This window comes from Molothrus aeneus, chromosome 9 (assembly GCF_037042795.1).
Source record: "Molothrus aeneus isolate 106 chromosome 9, BPBGC_Maene_1.0, whole genome shotgun sequence".
Classification (NCBI taxonomy): domain Eukaryota; kingdom Metazoa; phylum Chordata; class Aves; order Passeriformes; family Icteridae; genus Molothrus; species Molothrus aeneus.
Genome location: NC_089654.1, coordinates 23,589,581 through 23,614,332, shown reverse-complemented (window position 1 = coordinate 23,614,332; position 24,752 = coordinate 23,589,581). Strand labels below are relative to the sequence as shown.

At 45.2% G+C, this 24,752-nt stretch overlaps 1 protein-coding gene across 1 annotated transcript in view; it reads right to left on the bottom strand.

Moving 5' to 3' along the window:
• Positions 1-9,341: 9,341 nt before the first annotated feature.
• The window catches only part of RC3H1 (ring finger and CCCH-type domains 1), a 74,060-nt gene continuing 58,649 nt past the window's right edge, over positions 9,342-24,752 (bottom strand). Inside the window, exons 20-25 of the mRNA XM_066556211.1 lie at positions 13,314-13,692; positions 11,403-11,618; positions 10,958-11,095; positions 10,477-10,870; positions 10,068-10,132; positions 9,342-9,858 (exon numbers count right to left, since the gene is read on the bottom strand). Of these exons, the coding sequence (XP_066412308.1) occupies positions 9,685-9,858; positions 10,068-10,132; positions 10,477-10,870; positions 10,958-11,095; positions 11,403-11,618; positions 13,314-13,692 (1,366 nt within the window). The 3' untranslated portion in view covers positions 9,342-9,684. The remainder of the gene's footprint in view (positions 9,859-10,067; positions 10,133-10,476; positions 10,871-10,957; positions 11,096-11,402; positions 11,619-13,313; positions 13,693-24,752) is intronic.

Sequence of the window (24,752 nt, the reverse complement as noted above, 5' to 3'; positions counted from 1 at the left end):
GAATGAGAGGCTTTGTGGAATGTGAATCTGTTGCAGAAGGCTGAGGACATGCTTAGAGCTAGCTTAGTAAGATGCAGGGTTAGCCTGGTGAGAGGTAGAGCAGCCAGTGCAAGTGGGCAGTCCCTCCTCGTCCTCTAAGCATTATCCACCATCAGGTTCAGTCCTTGGACCTTCCTACATCTTCTCTACAATATTCTCAAGCTGTGACCTGTATAATTTAACTTTAGTTTGAGTGCTGGGAAGAGCAGAAAGCATGTTGTGTCTCTGCTGCTGTTTTAAACGCAGAGAGGTCGGCAGCGACTGACCCCGTTCCCATCTGACAGCTCTACAGAGCTGGAACAGCACTGGGAACAAGCTGAAAAGCATCATGGGGCTGGCTCAGCACACAGGGCACAGAGCCAACATTTCAGCCCTCTGTGAGCTCAAGGTTGAAATACATGGACAGGACAGCTCTCCCTGCTTGTTCTGCTCTCATTTTGTGACAGCTCCGTGGCTGCGTTTCCATCCCACACCTCTGCAATAGGAATGTCACTAAACTGTGGGATGCCCATTTCAGGAAGTGATTCCAAGCAGTTTGGTTTTGGAGTAGAGTCCTTGCTACTTTTGGGTGATTCCTAACAAGGATCCCAAGGATGAGCCCTAACAAGGCCTTTGCAGGAGCAGAGTCGTAGCTTTTATTTGCTGCTGACTTCATCTGTCCTGCAGAATCCAACAAATAAATAGGAAGACAGCTGCAAAGGTGCAGCTGATTAAACTGATTTGGGTGGAAGGTGGCCTGGGAGGTAGATAGGATTGTGCATCTTGAAAACCAACAAAAAACAGCCCTTAAGATTATTTAAACTTTACTAAACTCTCCTCTTTGATCCATGACATGCCTGCCAATATAGCCGTGTCAGCATCCAAATGTTTCTGCAATTAGTAACATTAAATGCTGTTCAAGCTCTGCTGGAAATATCTTGGAGATGGGAAAAGTCCCTGCTCATGGCAAGATGGTTGGACTAGATGACCTCTAAAGGTCCCTTCCAACCCATACTATTCCATAAGTCAAGAAGCTATAATTCAAGGAGACTTTTTGCCAGGGTCTGGGCTCTGAGTTTTCCCTGGGAGCTGAGTCTGTGGCCAGGACTGCAGCTGGAAAGCCTGGGATCCACTACCATAGCAAAATAATTGTGGTGAGCATTGCTCCTGTCACAAGGTGAGAGCCATGCACAGAGTTTTGATAGCTGCAGTTAAAGGGCCTAAAGAGGAGCTCAGAATCCTTATTTTAATCACTGTCATTCAAATGATATTTTAATATAAAATACATATGTACCTGTGTACGTATATGTGTGTATATATTTGTAACCAAATAGAATTTAGAACTATGCAAACAATACTGGCTGCTTCTTGAAACTAAAGTCTACCAGAACATTTTGGAATAGAGTAGATTTGGAGTAGACTTGCTGTGGAGGTTTGTTTGTTTGTTTGTTTTTGTTTTGTTTTATAATCTGTAAAATGCAGCAGACCAAAGTTTTGCTGCAGTTAGTCTTACTAGAAATGTAGGTTATTCCTAACCTGAAACCCACCCAAGAGGGTTATAAAATTATCTGAAGAGTGCTACCATCTCTAAAATATTTCCATCTGCTGAAAGGCTTTGGCTTGGCAAACATAGAAGAACACAGAGGCTGGGAATTAGGAGACATTGAATGTGACTTTGGGCTGATGGAATCAAGAAAGGACTGGGAGCATTTTCTTTTGGATGTAGGATTGAGTTGGTTTCAAGGCATCTTCTCCTTGGGAAAATGTGCATTGCTGAGATGGAGGCAGTGATCAGAGCATCCCTGGGATGAATTCTGGTTTTATTGGAGGTATTGGAAAGCTTCCTGCTGAATCTGATGGTACAAGAGTTTAGGCTGCTGGGAGAAATTCCACATGATTTCTGCCATTTCTTTGTGTCAGATCTGATCTTTGCTTTTAGGATTAACTGCAATGTATCTGTAACTTTCAGTGAGCTTTGGCTTTTTATTCCTGGAACTGTAGACAATTCAGGTTTCCCATAACATTATCCTCATCCCAACTGTGAACAAGTTACTACTGCTTCTTATAATTTATTCTTTCTGTTCCTGAATGTCTGTGTGATCCAGCTGGTCACCAGCACCACCTTCCAGTGCTTCATTAGCTTTTATGCACAGGGAATTGTTGCAATGGATAAGTTGACCATGCTAGTTGGAAGAGTAGAAGCTTTTGGAGAATGACTTTTGCTTCCTCTAGCTGTCATTAGGGAGTGCACACACACATACTTGTATATACATATATAGAAACAAATATAATGTGTTTCAATATAAACTCCTTTAGCATTATTCTTATTTAATTTATATTTTAATCTAGTTGTAAACCAAAGTATTACAGCTTGTGAAATGATGTCTCTCTGAAATAGGAGGAACCTTTTTTTAGGTGGGAGTTTTGAAAGGTCTTTGGTGACAAAAACATGGATAGGAGTAAGACTTAAGAACTTGTGCTGCTGGGGAGTTGCAGCCTTGAAAGGATTTGAAACTTGCTGAGTAAAGTTGGATAGTGGGGCCTTCTGAAGGTGTTCTTCATGGTCCTTAACAGTTTTGTTGTAAAACAAGGATGTTCTGGCAAAGCTAGAAATAAAAGGAGAGAAAGCAGAAAATCAGATTGTGACCTGGCACAGCCAGGAGCTGGGGAGGAAGCCACAAAACCAGCCACTGATGTATTTAGTGTGTAATTTAAAGTTTTAGGAAATGAGCCATTGCTATTTAGTGGTGTCTAGAAGTTGGGGGTTGGTTAATAACTTCTGTAAAGGCACATGTTCTGCTGTCACCAATGGGAAGAAATAATGGGTTCAAAGATGAGATCTTGCTGGTTTTTCTGTGCCAGGGAGTAATTACCTTTCTGAGGAATTAGCAAGTGCTAAGAGCAAATTCACCTCTAATATGTCCCACAGGCTTGGCCGTGGCTCTGCTTCCTCTAGGGAGGAGGAAGAGAGCTGAAATAAGGAGAGAGCTTATCTGCTTTCAGCCCTGGCTGGTGCTGGTGGCCCTGGAACCACACAGGGGAATGGGTAGAGAGGTAGAACAGCAGCACAGCATCACTGGGAAGAGGTAGTGCATGTATGTGGCATGCCATGGATGCTGTGGGCAGGGAAATGCTGGGTGTAGAACCTGCACAGGGGCAGGAGCATGCAGGAAATGCTGCTGCCTTGTGACACAGGTGTCCAAAGATGCCTATCCTGGCACATGAGAGCTAAGCAGCACCAGTGTTTCCTTGCTGGAGCTGTGAATAGTAAGAAGGAAAAGGGCTCAGTCCCCTGTGGGGGCAAGACTTGCTGTGAGCATTTCAAAAATGCCATTGGAAGGAACTGAAGGGTGGGAAGTGAAGAGTGGAAGGGGCAGTACTAGACTTCCAAGTGCCATTTTCTGAGTTTTCTAGCAAGTGTTGAAGACTGAAGTTTGTTTTTGTTTCAGTGCTTTCTCCTTTACCTATATAATTTTTCCTATTTAAACTCCACAGCTCAGGGAAGGGTGCAGAGAAGATGGAGCCAGACCCTTCCTGGAGGCACATGGTGGAAGGAGGAGCAGCAGTAGGCAGCAGTTTATACCAGGGAAAATCAGGTTAGGTATGATAAGACATTATCTCACCATGAGTACAGTCAAACAGCATTGGATCAGGTTGTCCAGAGAGGCTGGGAAATCTCCACCATGGGAGAGTGCAGCCTCCAAGTTCCTGTTTCCATTACACTGCGCCAAGCTGTATTTTTGTTACCTTTTTTTTTTCAGTTTTATCATGTAAAATTGGCAGCTTTACTGGCCTTCCTAGTTTGTATCAGTTAAGCTTTTGAAACATGTTCAGGTATTTTTAAATACTGCTGTGTAAGTTCCTTGTTTAATCTGACATATTCTGATTTATTATTTTACTGCATTTACCTAAGGCAGTACTTAAAAAAAAATCAGTGCATTAATTTTTTTGCAGACTTTTAGCTTAGTTTTTGATAATATACCTAACAACCTTCCCCTCAGATCTATGGTGAAATGGCTGCATTATTTTTATATTGCAGTGAGACTTATTTATTTAAACCTTCCCATTACCTTTGCAGTCAGACCCAATATCATTGGCTATGAAACTGTGAAACAAATGAGAAATGAAAAATGAGCTTAGATTGATTAATTTACTGCTGGACATAGAAAATGGCAGTATAAAAAGATAAAATACAGTTTAAATTAGTTACTCAAATCACAGAATGGTTTGGGTTGGAAGGGACCTTAAAGCTCATCTTATTCCAACCCCCCTGCCAGGGGCAGGGATGTCTTCTGCTACAATTCCAATAGAAGTTACTGAGTCTGGGGCAGGGGGAGGAGTCACAAAGCTAGTCTGAGAGAGACAAATTTTAACTTGGTGATGCCAATTAATTGGTTCCCCATTTGGTCAAGTTTTAAAAGCTGTTTCTTGAGGTTTCCCTGGCTCTGCTCATTCATCTACACGCCTTGGGCATTGGTTTGATATGGAGGTTTGTGCCTCCGAGAGTGTTTTCTGAGAGTTTACATGTCTAAGAAACCTCTCTGAATTACTGTGAAGCTTTCCTTGAACCCTTCCTTGCCTGTGCATTGCTAACTGAACACAGCTCTTGCCTGCAAGAGGCCAGTGGGAGGAGGGTGGCAGCACTGGGTGACACTAACAAATGGACAGTGCAATTCTCAGACTGACAGACTGGATTTCGGGAAGGGGCATGAAGCGCCAGCCCCACTGTGGCTGTCCCCAAGCCCTACTGTGGCTGTCCCCAGCCCCAGGATGTTCTTTCAGTCAATGTTTGTTTGCAAGGGCTGTTTACAGGGCAGCCTGGATCTCCACCAGAGATGCAGGGAAGGAGGATGTAGGCATGCAGGCACTTTTCTGATGTTTTAGAAGATTTCCTAAGCCAGGGTTGTGCTGTTGGGGGAAGCAGCCCAGGTAGGATTGAGAGTAGAATTTTGTCATAGCCTTTGCTTAAAACTAATTCCTTGGGGTTCCCCTCTAAGGCACTGGCCTGGGCAGAAAGCTGGCACCACACAGCTTCCAGGGCTGTGCTGTCGCAGGGCAAGTGCCAGTAAGGAACATTGGGAAGGAAGAGGGAAGTGGTGGTGTTCAAATAAGGCATGGTTCTTTTGTGCTGGTGGGTAACATGGCTGACATTTAGGACAGGCAAGAGCAATCCTGGGTGGCAAAACAGACTTTGGTGAGTAAGGTCTTTTAGAGGCTGAATGAGGAGGAGAATAACATGCACCTGTGTGTTCTTGCAGTAACGTATTCCTCACCTCGTGCCTCACACTTGCAGGGAGAATTAGCCAAGGATGAGAAGATTGGATCAGATGGTAATTCATGGAAATGGAAGCAAGGTATTCAAAGCATTGCTTTAGTCTGAAAAGGGAAGGGAACGAATGCAGTTTTCCCAAGCCTCTAGTGTGTGAACACTAGCTGAAGCTCCCATGAGCTGTGTCCCCATTGTCCCCAGAGCTCCCCTCATTTCCCTGGTGTCACCCCACCTTTCCTGCACAACACTGTGAATATGATATCTGTAGCTCTTTTTAAAACTCTGGATTTTTCCATTAAAACTGCTCATAGCAGGAAATACTATCCTACTGCAGGAGCAGAAAGGATGTGACCCCCAAACAGGGCATGGATAGTTGAGTAGTGGGAGAGAGAATTGTAAGATTTAACAAGGGAAGTGGCTTTGTATAACAATTTGCTAATCAAATTTCATCTTGTAACAAACTTAACTGACAATCAATTTCTAAAATACAAAAGCCTCTTAGAGGAAAGAGTCAAGTATATCTTCACCAGAAAGATTTAACTGGGATAACTTAATAAAGAGCACAGGATTTTTTTCCTCTTTTTTTTCTCTTTTTTTTTTTTTTCTTTTGAGCAATCCCTCCAGAAATGGAGTTGCATTAAGCAGCAGTGTATTCACGGGACAGTAACTACCTCTCTCTCTTGGAGTGCTGAGGTTACCACACTACACACTCTAGCAGCAAAGCTTTCACTTTAAAGAGATTTGTTTTCCTTACCTCTGTGTTTCAGAAATGCAAGTCTGCTTTGTAAAGTGACTCTAATGAAAATGGCATCTGGCAGGAGCAACAGGAGTCCCTTGGGGTCCACAGTCCTTCTTGGCCTCCAGTTCCTTACTGTGACCCTTTGCAGGTTGGCCATGGGGCTGTGACAGTTCAGGAGGACTTTGTCACCTCCCATGTGTGGCGTGATAGTGAACTGTCCCCTGGGCCAGAGCTGTGAGACCACATTCCTGCCATTCCTGCACTGGGAAATCAGTTAATGGTGGCAAAGGTAAAGGAGAATCCATCTCCCTCCTGCCTCCAAGGCAGCAGGCAGCAGTAAAAAAAAAAAAAAAAAAAAAAAAAAAAAAAGCAATAAGATAAAATACAAACACTTTTATATGTTGATGTTGTTCATTAGTCAGCAGATCTGACTCTGCAAATTTATATATATATATATACATACAGAGAGCAAATCTCTCATGTGAAAAGGTGCCATTTTTTTTCTAAACAGTCCCTTTCCAAACTAGAACAGCACTTTAAATAGGTTCCTCTTTAAAAAAAAAATTTAAAAAAATGTAAAAAAATTAAAAAGCAAACCCTTTTCTGCCACAATGCACTTTAACTCGTCAGAGGAGTACAGCTGTGGCTGGCTGGGGACACAGCTGTACAGGCAGGCAGCTCCTGGGCAGCCACAGCCCGGGGGGAGCAATGCTGCCAAAACCTGGCCATGGCAGCTCTACCTCCAGCAGCCCCCCGGGCCCACACGGCCCCCGCGCTGCCCGGAGCAGCCCCGCCGTGCCCAGGCACCCGTGGGGCTGGTGGCTGGCAGGAGACTTTGGAATCTTGCAGCAGAAACCCACCCTTGGCCTATCAAGAAGATTTAAAGCCCATTTTTTAACAGGTCAGAAGTTGCACCCAGTTCCAACCCAGCTGGCAGCCCAGGGCTGAGCTGAGCAGCAAAGCCAGGAGAAAGCTGTTACTGGGGTTGTGGGCGTTTCCATAACGTGAATATGGAGCCCTCGTCAGTTCTGTTGGTTTTTTTTTTTCTTTTTTAATCCAAGTTTGTGTGTCCCACATTGATTCTGCTCTGAGCTGGTTTGCAGAGTAACCATCTGTAACAGAAATTGTGCTGTCACCTTCAACTAGTGACCTATAAATCAAACTTTTTTAGGACAGGTGTCCTAACACTCAAGACTTACTTTCACAGTTAAGAAATTTCCTGCTGTACTAATTATTCTTTTTTTATTATTTTATTTTATTTTTGATTGCAGTCCTTATTTCAATTTTAAAAAGTCAGTGTTCAGACTAGTCTGGAGTAGGCTGAAGAGTAAGCCTGCTGTAACTTGTGGATATCAGACTGTTCTTCAGTGATTTTCCAAGCTGTTTCCAAACTGGCCCTCCATGACTGCTTCCCTTTTCCTCTTCCAGCAGACACTGGCAAACAGAAGCTCCATGGCCATTGTGTCCAGGGACAGCCAGCACTGCTGGAGGGGGTGAGCAGGGGTGGCAGGGAAACCAGAGTTGGGAAAGGGGGAAATAAAATCAAGGTAGAGGGGACTGTACAATTGCATTGAAAGCAGTTTAGCAAAAAGCGCTCTCGTTGGACAGCTTTAAGAACAATGTGAATGAGAACTTAGCAACTTGGGTAAGAATCTTGGAAAATTCTATAAATGTATACTTGAAATTCTGTTTGTATTAAAAAAAATGCATTTTCTTCTTTCTTTTAACACTGTGTAAAAGAACATTATGCATGTGAGTGGTTTGAGAATTAAATGGTTTAATACTCAGATCCTTGTCTGTGTCTTATAGCTGACTGGTCCTTACCCAACGTGCATTTTCTGTCTGGTTCTGCACACTCTCCTAAGCTGAGCAGCTTGAGAGAGGTTGCACAGCGCCAGGTTGCTGTTCCTGGCAACTCAGATAGCTTCTGTCCTTTTTGGCTGAGTTTTGCCTCACCTCTTCAGCAGGCTGAGCCCTTTTCAGTCTCCGCAGGAGGAACAAGGCCTTGTGCTCTTGCTGCAGGCCAAGTTTTGGATGTTTTCCCAGCTGCCTAAGGCAGGGGAAGCATTTTGGTTCAGTGCCATGCTAGGGAGGCCCAGGCAGTGCCTCAGCCCTCCTCTTTCACCAGTGTCCAGCTCCACAGCCTGGGGCTCAGCTGGAAAAGGCAGCGATTTCAGGAGGTTGTGTGTCTGTCAGTGACATTCACAGGCAGAGATGGGATCCAGCAAGAAAAGCCACAGTGGTAACTGCAGAGGGGGGCAGGGAGAGGGAGAGGAAGAGCTGCTTTCTGAACTCTTTGTTATTTTCAAAATGCTTCCCCTTTTCTCCCAGGGTCCCAGCCCATCACAGCTTCTTTCCAAGGTACTGCTCCAGGGGAGCATGCATAAAGGAGTCCCTGAAGGACACCTCTCAGATGTGTAGGGTTTGCCATGGCCCGTGGGACAACGGAGGAGGTGGCTCTCCATGTCCCAGTCACACACTGCTTGCACAGATGCTCAGACAATCCTACTGGGAACAGCAAAGAGTCAAACCTCTGATAGCTTCCACAGCTAGAGACCCAGAGACCAAAGATCTGACATACCAGCTCCATCCCAGTTAACTCCCTCACTGCTTGGCTGCTCTAGCAGTTCCTGCCAAGAGAAGCCTTTACAAAGGTGGATATTCTGCTGGTCCTACAAAATCCAGAGTAAATGGCCCACTGAGCAGTGCACCCCACTGTCTGCACACACCACTTCCATCACCTCCTGAGGACAGGAACTGTGCTTTCACTGTCTGATTGGTTTGAAACAGCTGCCTGAAATGGAGAAATCTTCTGCATCTTCAGGACAGCCCTGCCAAAGGTCCTACAGCAATACAGCCACCCTAAAACAAGAGGTCTGATCACATGTGGCCTGGCAGCAGGCCAGGACACCTCAGTTCCTGGAGTAAACCTGCAGATGAAATAATTTCTTTTTATCAAAGCTACAGGTACTGGTTACCTTACCTGGGCGCTGTTGTGGTTCATGGGCACTGCTGCTACAGTAACTGTTAGCACTAAAAAAGAGTTTCAAAGCCTTGGCTATGCTAGTGACTCCCAGCACTTGGGCACACAGGACACACCAGAGCTGCTGGCAAGCAGGGCACAGCTTTTGGCAGCTCTTCCACCCACATGGAGCTGCAGAAGGGTGTTCCTAGCCCAGCAAGCACAAGCCTAATGGCTGCTGCTCTTCCACTCACCTTTCCAGTGTGGAGCCCCACTTGCTGGAAAAGAAGGATTTAAATAAGTCTAAGAAGTGGCTCAGTGTAAAGTGTGTATTCAGAGAGCAGTCTGTTACATACAGATCTATAGGTTTTAATGAGCCAAGTGATCAGAGTTACAGAGGGTTGGCACAGGGCACAGGAAGGACAGCAATGCTGGACTTGGGTGCCACAAAAATACCAGTACCAGATGAAATTCAGCTTTCCTTGCCAAAAAGGACAGGACAGTGAGGTGACCTATGAGCCCCCTCACCTGACATGGCAGGAGGAGCAGGGACAGCCCAGCTGGGTGCAGTCCCTCCCTGCAGCCGGCACCAAACAGCGAGACCAACCACTCCAGGAGCAGCCCATACTTTATGGCAATACCTCACCTCCCTTTTCCCGAGGCAGAGGAGGGAGAAGTGAGGCCCTACCAGCCCCTTTAGGAGCAGGGATCAGCTATCCTGCCCATGAAGATGATGGTGTTGAGGGCAGCTTCCCGGATGAAAAGCAGGAAGGGCCTGTTGGCATTGAAGATTTTTCTGTTCAGAGGGAAGGAACGGCCAGAGATGGTGACAGCTGTAGCAGCTGAGGCCTCGCTGCCTTCTTCATTCACCTGCCAGCCAAGAGACAAAATGGGATTAAAATACAGGCATTATGCAGCATGGAGAGGGCTCATCCTCCTCCTCCTCCACAGAACACAGGCCAGCCTCCCTCCAAAGCCCTAGACTGCTGAGAATTGAACACTGTAGGTTCAGAACTATTTTTTTCCCTTTAATATTTGTTTTTAAAAAGCAAAACACACTGGCACAAAACAAGGCTCACCTCAAGGAAGGCTTTGTGGAAAGCCTCAGACACATACAGGTCCGTGCGGCCCTCTGCAATGATACCTGAAATACAAAAATATACAAAGGTGAAACTGAGTTTAGAGACAGCTTGAGAAAAAACACATTCCAATCCTTCATGGCCTGGGATCAGGCAGAAGGCATGGCTGCCCTAAACAAAAACTTCCCTCTTCCATGTGCAACTGACTGCTGAGGTGCCAATGTCATCAGTGCAGAGCAGGGCTGAGTGTCCATGGTGGGACTTTACCAGAGAGTCCATCACTGACTGCAGCAACATAGAAATGCTTTCATGTGCTCGTTCCTCGTGTGCTCCTGCACCTACTGCCCTGCCTAGGGAGGAATGGCTGCCCCTCACCTCTACTCTGCACTGCTCTATCTCCACATCTCACCTGGGAGTCTGGCATTTTCTGGACTGAAGAGATCTTCCAGCCCCATTTTCCTCAGCTTTTCCTTGAGGCTGAAGCTGTCCTCGACGCGGAAGCGAGGCAGGTAGACGAAGAGAGACATCTCCTTCATGGAGTCTATCCAGCCCTGCAGCTTCTCTGACGTCAGGTCTCTCTCCACCTCCTCCAGTGGCGTCCCAGCACTGGGCAGGACCAGCAGCATCGTGATATCATCCCCTTTGTAAGGCAGCTCCAGCACCTGGACTTTGTCCTGGGCAATGAATGCGTAGTGGAATTTGGACTCCTGGTACATAGTCGGGACTTGGCAGGTCTCACCATTGGCTTTATGAAATACATCCAGTTTTGTGTTTGGAGCTGGGAACTGCGATTTCCAGTGCCCCTAAAAAGAAGAGGGGAACAACAAACATGAGCACCATGTTTCCTCCAGGGAAGTGTGCTGCTCCCCAGTTCTGTTAGCTTTTGTTACCTTAAAATAAATGGTGTTGACCAGGACCAAGACAGTGAGATCATCAATACCACTTTCTGGGATCACTTCTGTAATGCGCTTCTCTGTCTTGTTAGCCACCCACTCATTAATGATCTGCCTGGAAAGTTCTGGCTTCTCCTAAAGGAAGAGACCAAAAAAAGGTTAAGCCAAGGGTTTTAAACCCCTCTTTGTACCCCTTCTGCAGGAGACAGGTTCCCAAGGGTATGTGCTGGGGGAAGACAATAAGCTTAGGTATGATGAGTGGGGACGTGGCTGTGGTTAGGGTGAGCTGAAGCGAGAGGAGCTGCATCCCAGATTCCCTGTTGCTTTCACTGGTGTCCCACACACCCAGAGCAGAGCACTTCAGGGCAAAAGACAGGGATGGACTGGGGTGGGGGGGTGGAACCAAACAAAATAAGCAAAATCCTGAGTAGTTCAAACTCACTTTGAAGTTCAAGGGCCAGAGTTTTGCTCCATAAACGATTTCACTGATGTTCTGGTAAGTCTCATTAAAGACCAAAGATTTCTCCCCGAAGAGACGGTTGGCTGACACCAGCTCTGAGGATTTGTTTGCTTTCTTGTACAGGCGGCAGTTCAGCTTAGCAAAGAAGAAATGGATCTGATCCGATGTCTTCTCTGAGATGGTGTCAAATCGAAAGACCTGGACGAGCCAAACAGCAACAAGGAATCCATGAGGAGGCTCTTGTGCTCCTGGGCCCCAGAGCAAGTGGTGGTGCAGCCTTTGCCTCAACAGCAACAAATCTGCAGGCCCTCAGAGCTTCACCCTCCATGTGTAGGAACCCAAATCTATGGAAAAGCAACACATCACCAGCCCAAGACTTCCTTTGGAGAATCCAAATGGAGGATTAAACTCTGCTTAGATGTGGAGGTGCTGCTCCTCTTTCCAACACCTGTTTTCTTACTGTCTATACCCAGCCTTTGACTGGCCCCAGCTTCCCCTTTAAGTGCTGTTAAAATTAACAGGGTGTTCATAACCCCTTACCACACCCCAGAGATGAGCATTGCAGCTCTTGGGTCATACCAGGTCATGGGAGGACTCACATGTGCTAAACCCTCCTGTGAAAATGCTAAAGGCTCCTCTTTCCCAGGAGGAATTCTCATGGCCTGTTGAGTACTTCTGGTACATCTTATCTATTTTTACAGGGAATGGGAATATGTAGCAATCATTTTGAGGGTAGATTTTTGCAGCACAGGGAATTTTTTTATCTGTTCCCAGCTGCCAGCTGGAAGGATAATTATGATTTTTCTACTGCTATCCAACCTCAGGGCTTTAAGGCACAGAAAATCCCACAGCACATTGCTCTTTGTGAACCTCCTTTGGCACTGTTTCCTGTAAGGCATTCCTGGTATTCCCAGCCATTTCATAGGGAAAAGGGGGGTTAGGACTGCAGGTGTGGGTGGCTCAATGGAGAAGGTTCCCCTTCAGTGGGAAGGGCTGCCCAGAGGGGAACGCACAAGTGAAGATTTTGGAGATGTGGTTATAGCTGCTGCACTCAGGCTGTGTGCGTAATGACAGGAGACCACCAACATTATTTGTTCCAGAGGCAGGATTTGTAAGGACAGCAACAGAGGTGTTTGATTCACACCTCCTCATTGCAGGGAGAAAGGCTCCTCTGGGCTGAGGTCTCCCATTGGAGAAAAAGGTATGGGCAGCATCAAATCCCACACAGCAGGGGAGTGGGTCTGGCATTGAGAAGGGTGCTAGGACAGGCAGGGACTTAAATTAGCTGCATAGAAGAGCCAGAACTCAGAATTACCTCTTAGTCTGGGATCAGAACTATCCCCCGAGTATAAGGCCAACAGGTAGAGAAAGAGACTCCCCCTGTACAGACTCCCATGCCCTGGAAGTCGGGTGGACTGCAAGGTCTCCCATGTGTCTCATTTTTGTCCCAAGGAAGAGAGAAAGAATGTGAAAAAGTTCCTCTGCAACAGGACTTGATATCATGGCTTTTCCTGCTTTTTACCTAAGGAAAAGCTTAGCTCAATCTGCAAGAGCCAAACTGTTGCCATTCCCTTCCCTCACCTTCCAAATGGGCTTCCTTTCCTCCAGATAAAAACTAACCTCTCAAACCCAGGAATGCTGGATCCCAACAAGGAGTAAGGGGAAAGAGCTGGGGTCTAAACAAATCCAGAAACAGGGCTTGGAGCAAGCCGGTGTTGTGGAAGGTGTCCCTGCCTATGGCAGAGGGTACAACGAGATGAATTTTAAAGTCCTTCCAACTTGGGATTTCCTCTCCAAGGCAAATCCTGAGACCCTGAGAGCAGCCATTAGCCATGATCACCTTTCCTGTCTTTCAGACCTGCTATAGGAAAAGGCTGAGGAACCTCCACCAACCTCCATGAGCTGCTGGAGGGTGCTGCCACAGGCTCCGAGCTTGGTCATGGCGAAGGCTGTGGAAATGCTAAGGGGTGACATGAAGATATTTTCCCCACTGTCCTTGGAGTCAGCCAGGTACTTGTAGAAGACGACAGCAAACCGAGAGTTGGCCTTTGACAGCTCCCAGACGCGGGGGTTGGTGGACTCTGGGAGCTTGTCCTTTGCTGGCTCTTGCCCCTCTCCCTCCTGGGGTTTCTTGTCGGGGTTGCGGTAGATGCAGATGGGGTTCACGGGGATGTCGCGGGGCTTGGCAGTGCAGATGTCCTCCACGGCGTAGTGCTCGGGGGCAGCCAGCCCCCAGACACTGAGCAGGCACAGCACGAGGAGATGCATTGTCCTGGAACCAGAGAGAGGCCTTAGACACACGGCCTGTCTGTGAAACCTGTGCTGCTCCACGGCCCTGAGCCCCTTCAGCCACCATCACAGTGACAGCAGCCCCACAGCCCCCTCCAGTCATCCTTTTGCCCTGCAGCTGCAGGACAAGCAAGGACAGACAGACAGCAGGACAAGCTTGCCTGTGAGCACACAATGCTTTTAGAAGCAATGCATTGAAACCAGTGTTCTTCTAGTGACCTGGGCCGCCTCTTTTTTAAGCAGCAGGCTCAGCCCTGACAAGTTTGTACCAAAATGGATGATTTGAACTTGTGAGTCCTCCCCATTGGCCAGTGAGGTGACTACAGTATAAGGACCCTGCCAGGCTCACCTCAGTTTTACAGTACTTTTCAGTTACTGATGTAGGAGATACTGTGGCAGAGAAGAAAGGTGATAAGGAAAAGGCCTCCAAGGAAGTTGGTCCCTCCATGGACTGAGCATCTCTAATTCCCAAAAAATGTACTTTATAAGCATGTATGGTGTAGCTGATGCATCACACCAATTCCTGTCCAAAGTTCATACCTCCTCAATGCAAATTGGTTGTCCTTGGTACCTAAAGAGTGCAGGTTAATGGGAATTACTGTGTTCCAGCAAAAGCAGTTCTCTGAAAATCTTCCAGCAAGAGAGAGATAATTTATATTTTCCCCTTTGCTAAAGAACACAGAACTTCAGAATGGTTTCAGTTAAAAGGAACCTTAAATATCATCTGGTTGCACGCCCTGCCATAAGAAGGGACACCTTCACTATCCCAGGTTGCTCCAAGCTCTGTCTGACCTGGCTTTAGACACCTCTAGGGATGGGGCAGCCACAGCTTCTCTGGGCACCCTGTGCCATGGCCTCCCCACCCTCACAGGGAACAATTTCCTCCTAAATCCCATCACCCACCCAGCTTTGGCAGCAAGGCCTCATGAGCCATCCCAGGGCCTGCATGCTGTGGTTCTAAGATGCCCTTTGCATGACTGCTTTGTTCATGTACCCCATGGGAGGAAGCTGAAGCACCACAGCCACAACAGTTTGGGAAACAACTATTGGGAGGGCCTTGCAGCCTGCCCAGGTCTTGCCTGCTACAGGGCACTTTTTAAATCGTGTGTCTAAGTTAGGTAAGTCTCTGCCTGCCTCCACATATTCACTGCCATGACTACCAAGCATTGCCTTCTGAGAAACTAAAATAGAAGTCACCTGCATTTAGCACTGGTGACCTCCATGTCTGCGATCTTCCAGTGCTGGTGGGCCAGCACCTGCTGGAGGAAAACGGGAGCAGGCTCAAAGGCTGATCTGGGATGAAGGAGACCTCTGGGTTCTTCCACAACCCCCTCCCTGGGCTTTTGGCCAATGACTTCATCTGTTCCTCTGCAAAAGCAGAAACTACCTCATCTGGCACCAAGACTGTCTGGAGCCCAAGGCTGTGTGATAGCACAGCAAAACAAGAGGGACTCACTCAGGCCATGGCCACAGCTCTCACTGGTAATGACACAGAGATCATCTTGCGAAAGGTTTAGGACAGATGCAACACCACAAATGGGAAAAAAACTAAAAAGGGAGGGAAGTTAACCAATTAAAAACAAAAAACAACACCCAGGCCAAGAGAAAGGAAAAATATTAAGACAATTGAAAATACTCCAGGAAGTGCTGTTCTTCTGAACCTTTCAATCCCACAGGAAAAGTCAGCCAGCAACAAGTCAGACACACTCCAGAGTTCTGCAATCCTGGGGCCAGGACCAGAGCCCTCCACTGCCTGCAGCAGCCCTCCCTCACCCACACTTGGTCCTGCAGCTCCAGCAGTACTGACACACTTTGTGGCCAGTCCCACCATGGAAAGGACAACCTCACCATGGTCCCTGCCCTGTCACTCCACTCACCTCCAGGGAAAGACATGTCCTGATCCTGTCTGTACAAGGACAAACACCTGCCTCTGTCAAGCCAGAAGCAGCTCGTGGTGTTTGCCAGCACACAAAGTGCTACTAATTTAATCTCATATTTAAAGGCCAAAGCACAAGAGTGGGGAGGGCACTCCCATCCTCACCTCACCCTGTCCTCATCAATTGAGAAAGACTCCCTGTTTTTACTCTGCAGTAAAGCCCTGACTCCATCAGTTCTGGGAAGATACAGGACTTTATGCTAACACCTTAAATCTGCTTTACCATCCATTAAGGTTGACCCAGCCTCTGACACACCCAATCTTGTCTCTTACAGGCAAGAGCCCCTGCTGTTTCTTAGACGAGCTCTTTGTCATAGCATTTGGCCAAAACTCACTCCTCCTCCTCCCACAGCTCTTCAATGTTCCCTTTTCCTCTGCAGCACTGACATGCACTCCATGTGTCAACCTGGAAGGATGCCAAAAGTATTCCCACCACAGCACTGCCTGAAAAGGATTACTGGCAAGGGGAATGCAGAAATTAGAAAAGGTTCTTACAAGGGTGAAGCAACAAAAAGTGCAGAAAGCCAAGAAACAAGTTGCTGATTCAGCTCAAACTCAGAAGGCTCTGGGGAAGCATCGAGAAACCCCAATTCCTCGGCTGCTGTGCAACATGGCTGGGCTCTCACCAGCACACACCATTTCCATCCCATCCTTCCATGGCTGCACGACAGGATGAATAACTGGGCTTACAGACCCCCAGCACCCACCCTACTGAACCTACTGGGGCTACTGGTAGTGGTGGGAATGTCCCACAGCAGCCAAGCACTGTGCTACACAGCCCGGCTAATACAAAATAGCTCAAACCATTTTGAGATTAATTTAGGCTCTTGAGAAACCTTCCCCCCACTGCATCACACCCCAAAACCTGAGTCCAAAGCAAACGAGCAGTGCTCTTTTGCAGCCAGCAATTACTCAGGGCTTCCTGACTTCATTAACTGCCCTCCACACCACGACTGCTGCAGGCTGGGGATAAGCCAAGCCTGACAATTTAGAATGCCAGCCTTCATGACACCTAGGGTGGGAGGACTCTCTCTAATAGAGCAAAAAGCCACTCTGGCAGCCACTCTGTTTTTCTTACCTGCCCCTTCTACCTCCAGGCTTCTGCTTTTAGGAGGTAAATGCAAATTTTTGAGAGAACAGTCTTGCTTGAGCCCAAAGCAGTTGCCCCACTGGATTTCGGTGCTCAAACAGAGCTGAGGCAGCAGCAGGGGATGGTGGGAGGGGAGTAGGATGCTAAGGCCAAAGGCTGATGACCAGCTGCCGAAGGTTAAGCAAAGAGTAGGAAAAAAGAGGCAATGTTTAGTTTGAAAGAGGTTTTAAAGTTCAATCTGACAAGGGAGAGTTCGACCACCTACCCCACACGAGTGCCACATGCCCTCAGTTTTTGCCAACAGAAAATGAACTGCTTATCCCATGAGAAAAACCTCAACCCTTTCAAGAGTTTGAATAAAAATTATATAAAGCTGTATGTAGATCTAATTTTGGGATCTTGTAGCTAAGCAAAATGTTTCCTCCAACTGTCCCAAGCCGTGTCACTTGTATCCCATTTCCTGAAGAGACACAAGTTGGGAGAAATTGCCCCACTTCACATTCTGCAGTTTCAAACACATCCCATCTTAAACACACTCACCTGGAACAGGCTCCCCAGGGAATGGGCACGGCCCCAAGGCTGCCAGAGCTCCAGGAGTGTTGGGACAACACTTTCAGGCACAGGGTGGGATTGTTGGAGTGCCTGTGCAGGGCCAGGAGTTGGACTCTGTGATCCTGGTGGGTCCCTTCCAGTCCAGGATATTGTGTGATTCTGTGACCTTTCACTTGCACAGCTGGAAAGCTGAGGACTAACAGCAGCTCCCCCAACTCCTGTCCAGATTCACAAGGCAGAGTAGTGAGCAGGACCAAACACCATATCTGATCCAGGATGCAGCTGCTCCACGAATCCTGCAGCATTGCCCCCGGAATTTCAATTCCCAGAGGCAGGCTGGCTCAGCAGGTGCTGAGCCTCCAGTGAGAGGAACATTTTGCCTTAATGGAAAATGCAATTGCAAACTGGTTTGGGTTAAGTAAAAGACTTTACTGTATCAGTATGGGACATAGTTAAATGGGACAGAGATTGTGGAGATAAGTTGAAGGGTAATGTAAAAAATGTCCTCCATGAGACAGGAAGGACTCACATACACTGCACCTTGTTACCTCAGGTGGCTGCTGGTTTAATTTTTTAAGGTAACTGACATGCCCACAGATCCCAGGGTTTTCAGATGATTAGGGATGCTCCACACCCAGGGAGACACCCAAGCACAGGTTTCCATTTTACCCAGCGTTCAGAGGGAGCTCAAAGCAGTAAAACCAAAAGCAAACAACCATGCATATCCCACAGAGCTCCCAAGGCATTTATTCCAGGGTAGCTGAGTCAATCTATCTTTTGGATGCTGCATGTAAGTGGTCATTTATGGCTGGTTTAGCTCCAAGCAACAACCCAGCACTTGCACCTGAGCAGAGCTATCCAGGAAGCCCCCAAGATGGCCAGTGTGTTAATCCAAACTGTTGGATGCCTTGTTTGCTCTAATAAAGGGGCTGTTTTTTTCCCAAAGCTGCTGCTCCCAGACCCAAAGCAAAGATCAGAGGCTCAAAACCATCAAGCACCAAAGCCTGCCAGCCTGTGGCAAGACAGATGAAGCACCACGCTTTGGTTTTAGTCTCTCCCACATTTTTAGTCCTCAAAGAGTTGGAGTTCACAGTTAGGAAGAAGGAGGTTATAGAAACAACTGAAGACATCCCAGCTGGAAACAAACAGTTCTTAAACATACCTGATTGGTGAGGAGGAACATAAATTGCCTTAATTTTGTTTTGTGCTTTGGGTGTTCACTGTTGAGTTTCATGGATAGGCACAGGGAAAATGACTCTTGCACTCACAGAGTAAGATGGGATCAAGGAATCTCATGAGCTAGCCTCTTCTAGCTAGATTCTTTCTGTCCTGCTATCCATATCCAAAGGGGAAAAAAATTCCAGCAGGTATCTTCCACTTGAGCCTGGTCTCCCCTTTTTTCCACATAAAGAAACTCAGCAAGTTTCCCCCAATCTCTCTTGATGCAGAGCACCCACCACCTCCTTCCAGAGGGATCTGACTCTCCAGTGCTTCAGATCTTCCTTTTAAAAGCCAGCCACTGTTGGAATTCAGCTCTCTTTTTTTTCCCTTCTGAAGTGAGTCACGACATGAGGATTCTGAATCCTCAGACTAGTGGGAGAAAGGGTAAGGAAATCATCACCAACTGAAACTTAGTTTTCTGCTGGATTTCCCACTAAATACAATTCCTTTATAGGAACAGAATGCTTTGACTCATCTAGCAAGTAAGTGTAGAATTGTGAGGGGGCCTAATAATGAGCAGTGATGGGCTTCAGCCCAGCAAAACACACCTTACCTTGATCCATGGTGCCCAGGCTCAAGAATAATAAACAATAGTAATGAACATTATGCACAAACTCAAGGGGCAGAAGGCTGTGCTTGCCCTGGAGTAGAAGGAACAGTTTTTCAGTGAAGCACCAGCTTCATCCAGTTTCAGATTTACAGACAATGACTAGTTAAAGACCACAAAAAGGTATGAAAGGAGAAGACTAAAAACCACAAAGCAGACTGTGGAACAAAACTTACTTTCACTTTAAGGCAAGTTCCAAACCAGGCTCAACATTAGACAAATCCTGCTCACTTCTTGCTCTGAAGGGTCTGGTTTGATTTTAAAATATGTACACTCTGAGCAATTAAAAAAACTTGATTATTTTGAGTATCTTTTCTTGTTCACCTCTGGTGACCAGGTGAAGGAGCCACTTTGTTTACAGGTGAAGTCAGAAGAGAGCAGACCAAACCCAGGAGACATGTGGCTTCTCTGCTATTTGGCATCTCCTATGCTCCATCCTGGCAGAGAACACACACCCTGAGCTGGTGAAAAGCTCACTCAGATGGTCCAACAGTCTTACACCTCACACAAAATTTAGAAGAATGTACTTTCATCCCAGACAGAAAACAAAAGATACTTCAAAGTGTTCTTCATTAATTTATCACTTAATATAAATGCTGACAGAAAAGCAGGTAAGACCTTGTAGACATTTCTATCTATTTACAAACCACATAGTGAATCACTTTTCCACTTTTTATTTTTTGTTCAATCTGCAGCTCAAAGGACCCTCAGACAATCTGTGGGAGTAAGGTGGAGTCATGGAGAAAGAGGGAGAAAAGGAAGAAGAGGGAAGAAGAAATAGCATTTAAACATTTTTTTCCTATGTAACTGCCATTCATGTACAGTAGGTCTCTACTCCCTTGTTCTTTCACACAAAAGTGACACTGTTGGCTCTAAAGGTCTGAGAATTAAATAAAGAAGACCAATACTGACTTTCAGATCTCTGGATCCTCTTGCCTTTTGTCTCCTTCAATGCATTCTGTCCCACTTCAGCAGAGTACCTAGAAAGTTTTCCTTTCAAGTCTAAAAAGTATTGGAGGAGTAAAGGCACAGAGAGTAGAGAACTTTCTTCTACTCCTTTTGTTATCTCAGTTTTCCCAAGAGGTAGCAAAGCATCTAACCTTTCCTGGAGAATACAGAGCAATTCCCCATGGACCTCTGAACATCTCCCCCGTGACCAGGCCTGTATGTATAAAACTTCATAATTCCTCTGAGCTTGCAGAGAATTCAATTTGTGGAATTCTCATACATTCTGCTTCATCTCTACTCCTATTGTGAATGTTTTGATAGCTACAAACAATAATTATTCACATTATCAACCCAGAGCCAGCCATTCCCATGAAGGATTGAGATTTTTGTTTATGGGAAAGAGAACAGGAAAGGAAGAAAACAGCAGAAGGAGAAGAAAAGCAAGGAAAACCACAAGGAGAGAATGAATGATATTTTGTTGAGCACTGATTCATGAAAACAGCAGATGAAATTTCACATGTCTAGGATCCTATAAAAATTTAAGAAATAGTTCATAACCTGACTCAACAAATTTCATGGTCTCCTTTATTACCTAGGCTATCCTTTATTTTATTTTTTGTTAAATATACCTCTGCAGGGCACAATCACATACAATCAATACGATTGGATAATTACATGAGCTCTATCCCAAGCATATATGCACCAATGTTAAAAAGTTATTTAAAAAACCAAACAAAACAAACAACCCAAAAAAATAAAATAAACTCCACCCAAAAAGGTGATAATGACTGCAGAATGTCTCGGGGAGACTTGTAAGGAACTAACAAGATCAAAGAAAATTAGACTTACAAAAACCACAAAAAAATCATATATCGAGAAATCCCACAACTGGAAGTAGATGATTTCAAAGAAGTGGGAGCTGTCATACATATCCCACAATTCTTCCTCCCTCCTCTCACACATCTTGCTTCACCTCTTCCTCCCCATAGCAACAAATACAATGAGGGGAAGAGCTTAACACAATGCTACCAGTTAGAGAAAATATGGAAAAACAGCCAAGCTACAGAACAGCTGCTAAGCTGACTTGAAGAAAGATCCTTTGAGCATGGAAGCTGCTTACACAGCAAGCACAGGCTGAAGGGGGAATGGGAACTCCTTAAGATTAGGGAAACTCTCCAAGTGATTAGTTTTGCCCATGTTGATCAGCTTCACTCAGGAGAGGCTGCAGATGAACCAATTGTGACCTGTGCAGCAGCTGTGATGTAAATGGGATTGCTTCTTCCTCTCAGGTTGCTTCATGCATTTGTTAAAGGCTGCTGCCAAATTTCTTTTTAAAAGTTACAAATAAAGAGGTCAGTGCACACATCCAGTTGTGGGATCCATCTGATATACAATCTGGTTTGGATGCCAAAGACTTGTGAGTACTGTCTGCCACAGAACTATTAATGAAATATTTTCAACATTATGAAGAAGCAAATAATTTCTTGAGCATCAAATACTCCACAATATTTTTTTTTCCTCTTACAGATACATTTACCCCATATGCATTTTACATGTAATTCCATCATGTCTAACGTTTTTTATTTCCAAAGACTGCACTACCTGTTGCTTCTGTCTCTCTCAATACTGTATTTTTCAAATTGGACAATTGTGTTTACCTAAAACATGCAGATCTTCAAAACAGTTCTTTCCTGGCATATAAAAACATCCAACCAGTGTATCCAAGAAAAGCTACCTTGCTGGATGAAGTTAGGCACCTAAACCCTCCCAATTGCTGAATACCTTGCAATTAGCACTAAATATCATACACAAACTCCCTGGAATTGCAAAGATTGCCTGGGAAAGATCAGTTAATTACTCACATGACTAAGCTACAGGAATCCAATTTTGATTATTATGGCCACATGTTTTAAGCATCAAATGACTGTGATGCTCCTGATGCAGACAAATCCACATTGCCATGTGCTCTTTATATTGGGAAATTGCAGAAAATGCTGCAGCCTCTTTGCTTGGCACACTTCCCATGTAACAATATTACACTTGCCAATAGGAAATAAAATTATAAAGAAAAGAACTGTTAAGTTTGTTCTCCTTTCTCTACTAACCAAGGCTCTACCTGCATCACAAGAAGTGCTCTGAAGTCTGTGACAACACTAAGCAGTTACATTCTTCTTCCTACAGAAGAATAAAGGCCACATGTTAACTGTAGAAGGACACTGCTGGGACAACATTTCCCCAAATCCCTTTCTTATGTTGAATAACTAGAATTAACTTTAGTCTCTGTCATCCCCTGACATTCCAATAGAAAATAATGCAGTTGGTAACAATTCACTATGGGAATGAAAATTCCCAATGAAGTTTTTGACATTTTAAGAGTCTATTTGAATTGAGAGCAAATCAATTTGTGCTACATAATAATCTGTATAACAATCACCCATTTCTTGGCACCACAGCTGTACACAAAAGGTGGCTCAGAAGAGCTACTTCATTTTTATTCAGAAATTCAGTTTACACTTACTCAAGCAAGGTGGATGTTTTTCCAGTTCATAACTCCATTACCATGTAGGCAACTCAAAAACTCTTGCTCTCTTTTTCCTCCCAGGGAAATTGATTTATTGTGATACAAGAAATTAAGTTGCTGACACACTAACTTCTTTTTTTGGTTGTTTTTAAATCAGCAACACCAGGAAGCAGGAATGGAAGGCTGTGTTTTGGAAAGTGAATGATGACAAAATTTGAATATGATGGTAACATCATGCCCCAGCAGCATTGCTCTGTGCTCCTTCTATCTATCCTAGGACCAAAACCACTTCTCCATACACACAGAGACAAGCACAAAAACTTGCACACTGTGTATGTTTGGGTCTTTTCTCCCATTTTTGAGCAGAGAAGCTGGCTGGCACTCTCACTGTTGAGCCTCCTGAACACTGGCATGGCATTTCTTCTTTCTCATAAAAGCAGGTCTAGCTTCTTTCCAGGAACGAAACTTTATATTAGGAGTCTTTCAGATAACTATCCTGTAAGTCTGCTTTGTTATAGTCCAAAATCATAAATGTCAGTGGAAATGAGGGTTTATGCTACTCAGACTTTAAAAGATTTCTCTTTGAACCTAAAAACTTTAGTAAGAAGTCTGTGAGAGTTTGAGTAGCTCAAGGAAGGGAAATGCCAGCAGCTTTCTTGTATTAATAAAAGCCTCACTCCTGGCCCTTTCTAGTACAAAACTTGCCCCACCTTACTCAGTCCATGCTGTCAAGAGACAATATCATCACAAGTTTGGTTCTTCCACATCTAATTTAATGCAATGCTAGTGTTTCACAAATCTTCTCGGTCCCAGTGGACTTAAAAGTCAGTCATATTTGTAACACAGATTTATCTTTTACTGTAACTGAAGAAATTTTCAATCAGTATTAAATTTAGAAACATTTAAAAACAAGGCTTCTTGGATTATAACATTTCTATGTTCCTTCTCCCTCTCTAAAAGAGCCATTCAGTCAGCTGAGAGAGTGCATGAGAGACTGAAAACACATCACAACAGCTCAGATACATCTCAGTACATTGCAAATTGTATGACTAAATGGAATGATTTTCCACAATTCAAGGCTTGACAATCATTAACTTCTGGAAATTGTTATTAGGATAATACAGTCAACTCACAATACCCTACACAAATGTCTGACAATCAAAATGGCTACATCAGGGGGAAAAAAATGTGTAAAGCACAAGTCTTTGGCTCTCCTTTAAAGAAAAACAGCAGTTTACCATGTTTATACAGATCCCCTGTTTGCCTACCAGTAGGGGCAATATCACATTTGTGCATCACTGAGTAATAACACCATTAGAAAAGGCAACTTCACAGAAGTTATTGGCTAAGCGAATTCATTTGAATGCTCTGTTTTGAGGCAGCAAGCTGTCACTGTTACACAATCAGGGAGGGTGGATGGGCAAGCCACAGGAGAAAAGGACACAAAAAGGGGAGAGACGGCTCAGAAAAGACTACAGAGAGAAGAACTTGAGAAGAACAGGGATAAAAGTGCTGCTAGCTTGAAAGGTGCTCTGATCTACAGAAAAGAAGTCCTACTCTGAAATAGGACAGCATGCAAGAAGGACAGAAGAAAAAGTTTAAACTTCTCCTATTGCCAGGAAAAAAGAACTAGGTCACAGGACAGATAGATGAGATGTCGACAGAAGGAGGGAAATAACACCACAGAATAAACAGACATCATCTATACACTGACTGAACCACTGACACACTGAAGCTTAACCTACCACTTGAAGCTTCCTATTCTCAAGGTTTGTCCATGCTGTCCATCTGGCTGAAACCCACATATCAAGAGTTGTCTGGTGCAGCAGAATATTTAACCTACCTACCAAAGGATGCAGCAGTGCCCTGACACCATGGTAATACTGCTGCTTCTTGCCCAACAGAAGGAACTAAAGCACTTGGCAGCCAAGAGCAATTTCACTGAGGTGGCCAGAATTCCTGTACAGCTGGGACAATGATGGGCTACAGGAGTGAGTGCAGGAAGACACAGAGTCACTCCAGACATTTTCATGCTTGTAAACATCAATGCTGCCACTACTTACAGAGCTAGCTGTCCCCCAGGTTCTCCCAGTTTTTCCACTAAACCGGAACATTTTAGGTGCAGTTTCCAGAAAAAACTTAAAGAGTATGCACTGCATTTTGCTGTT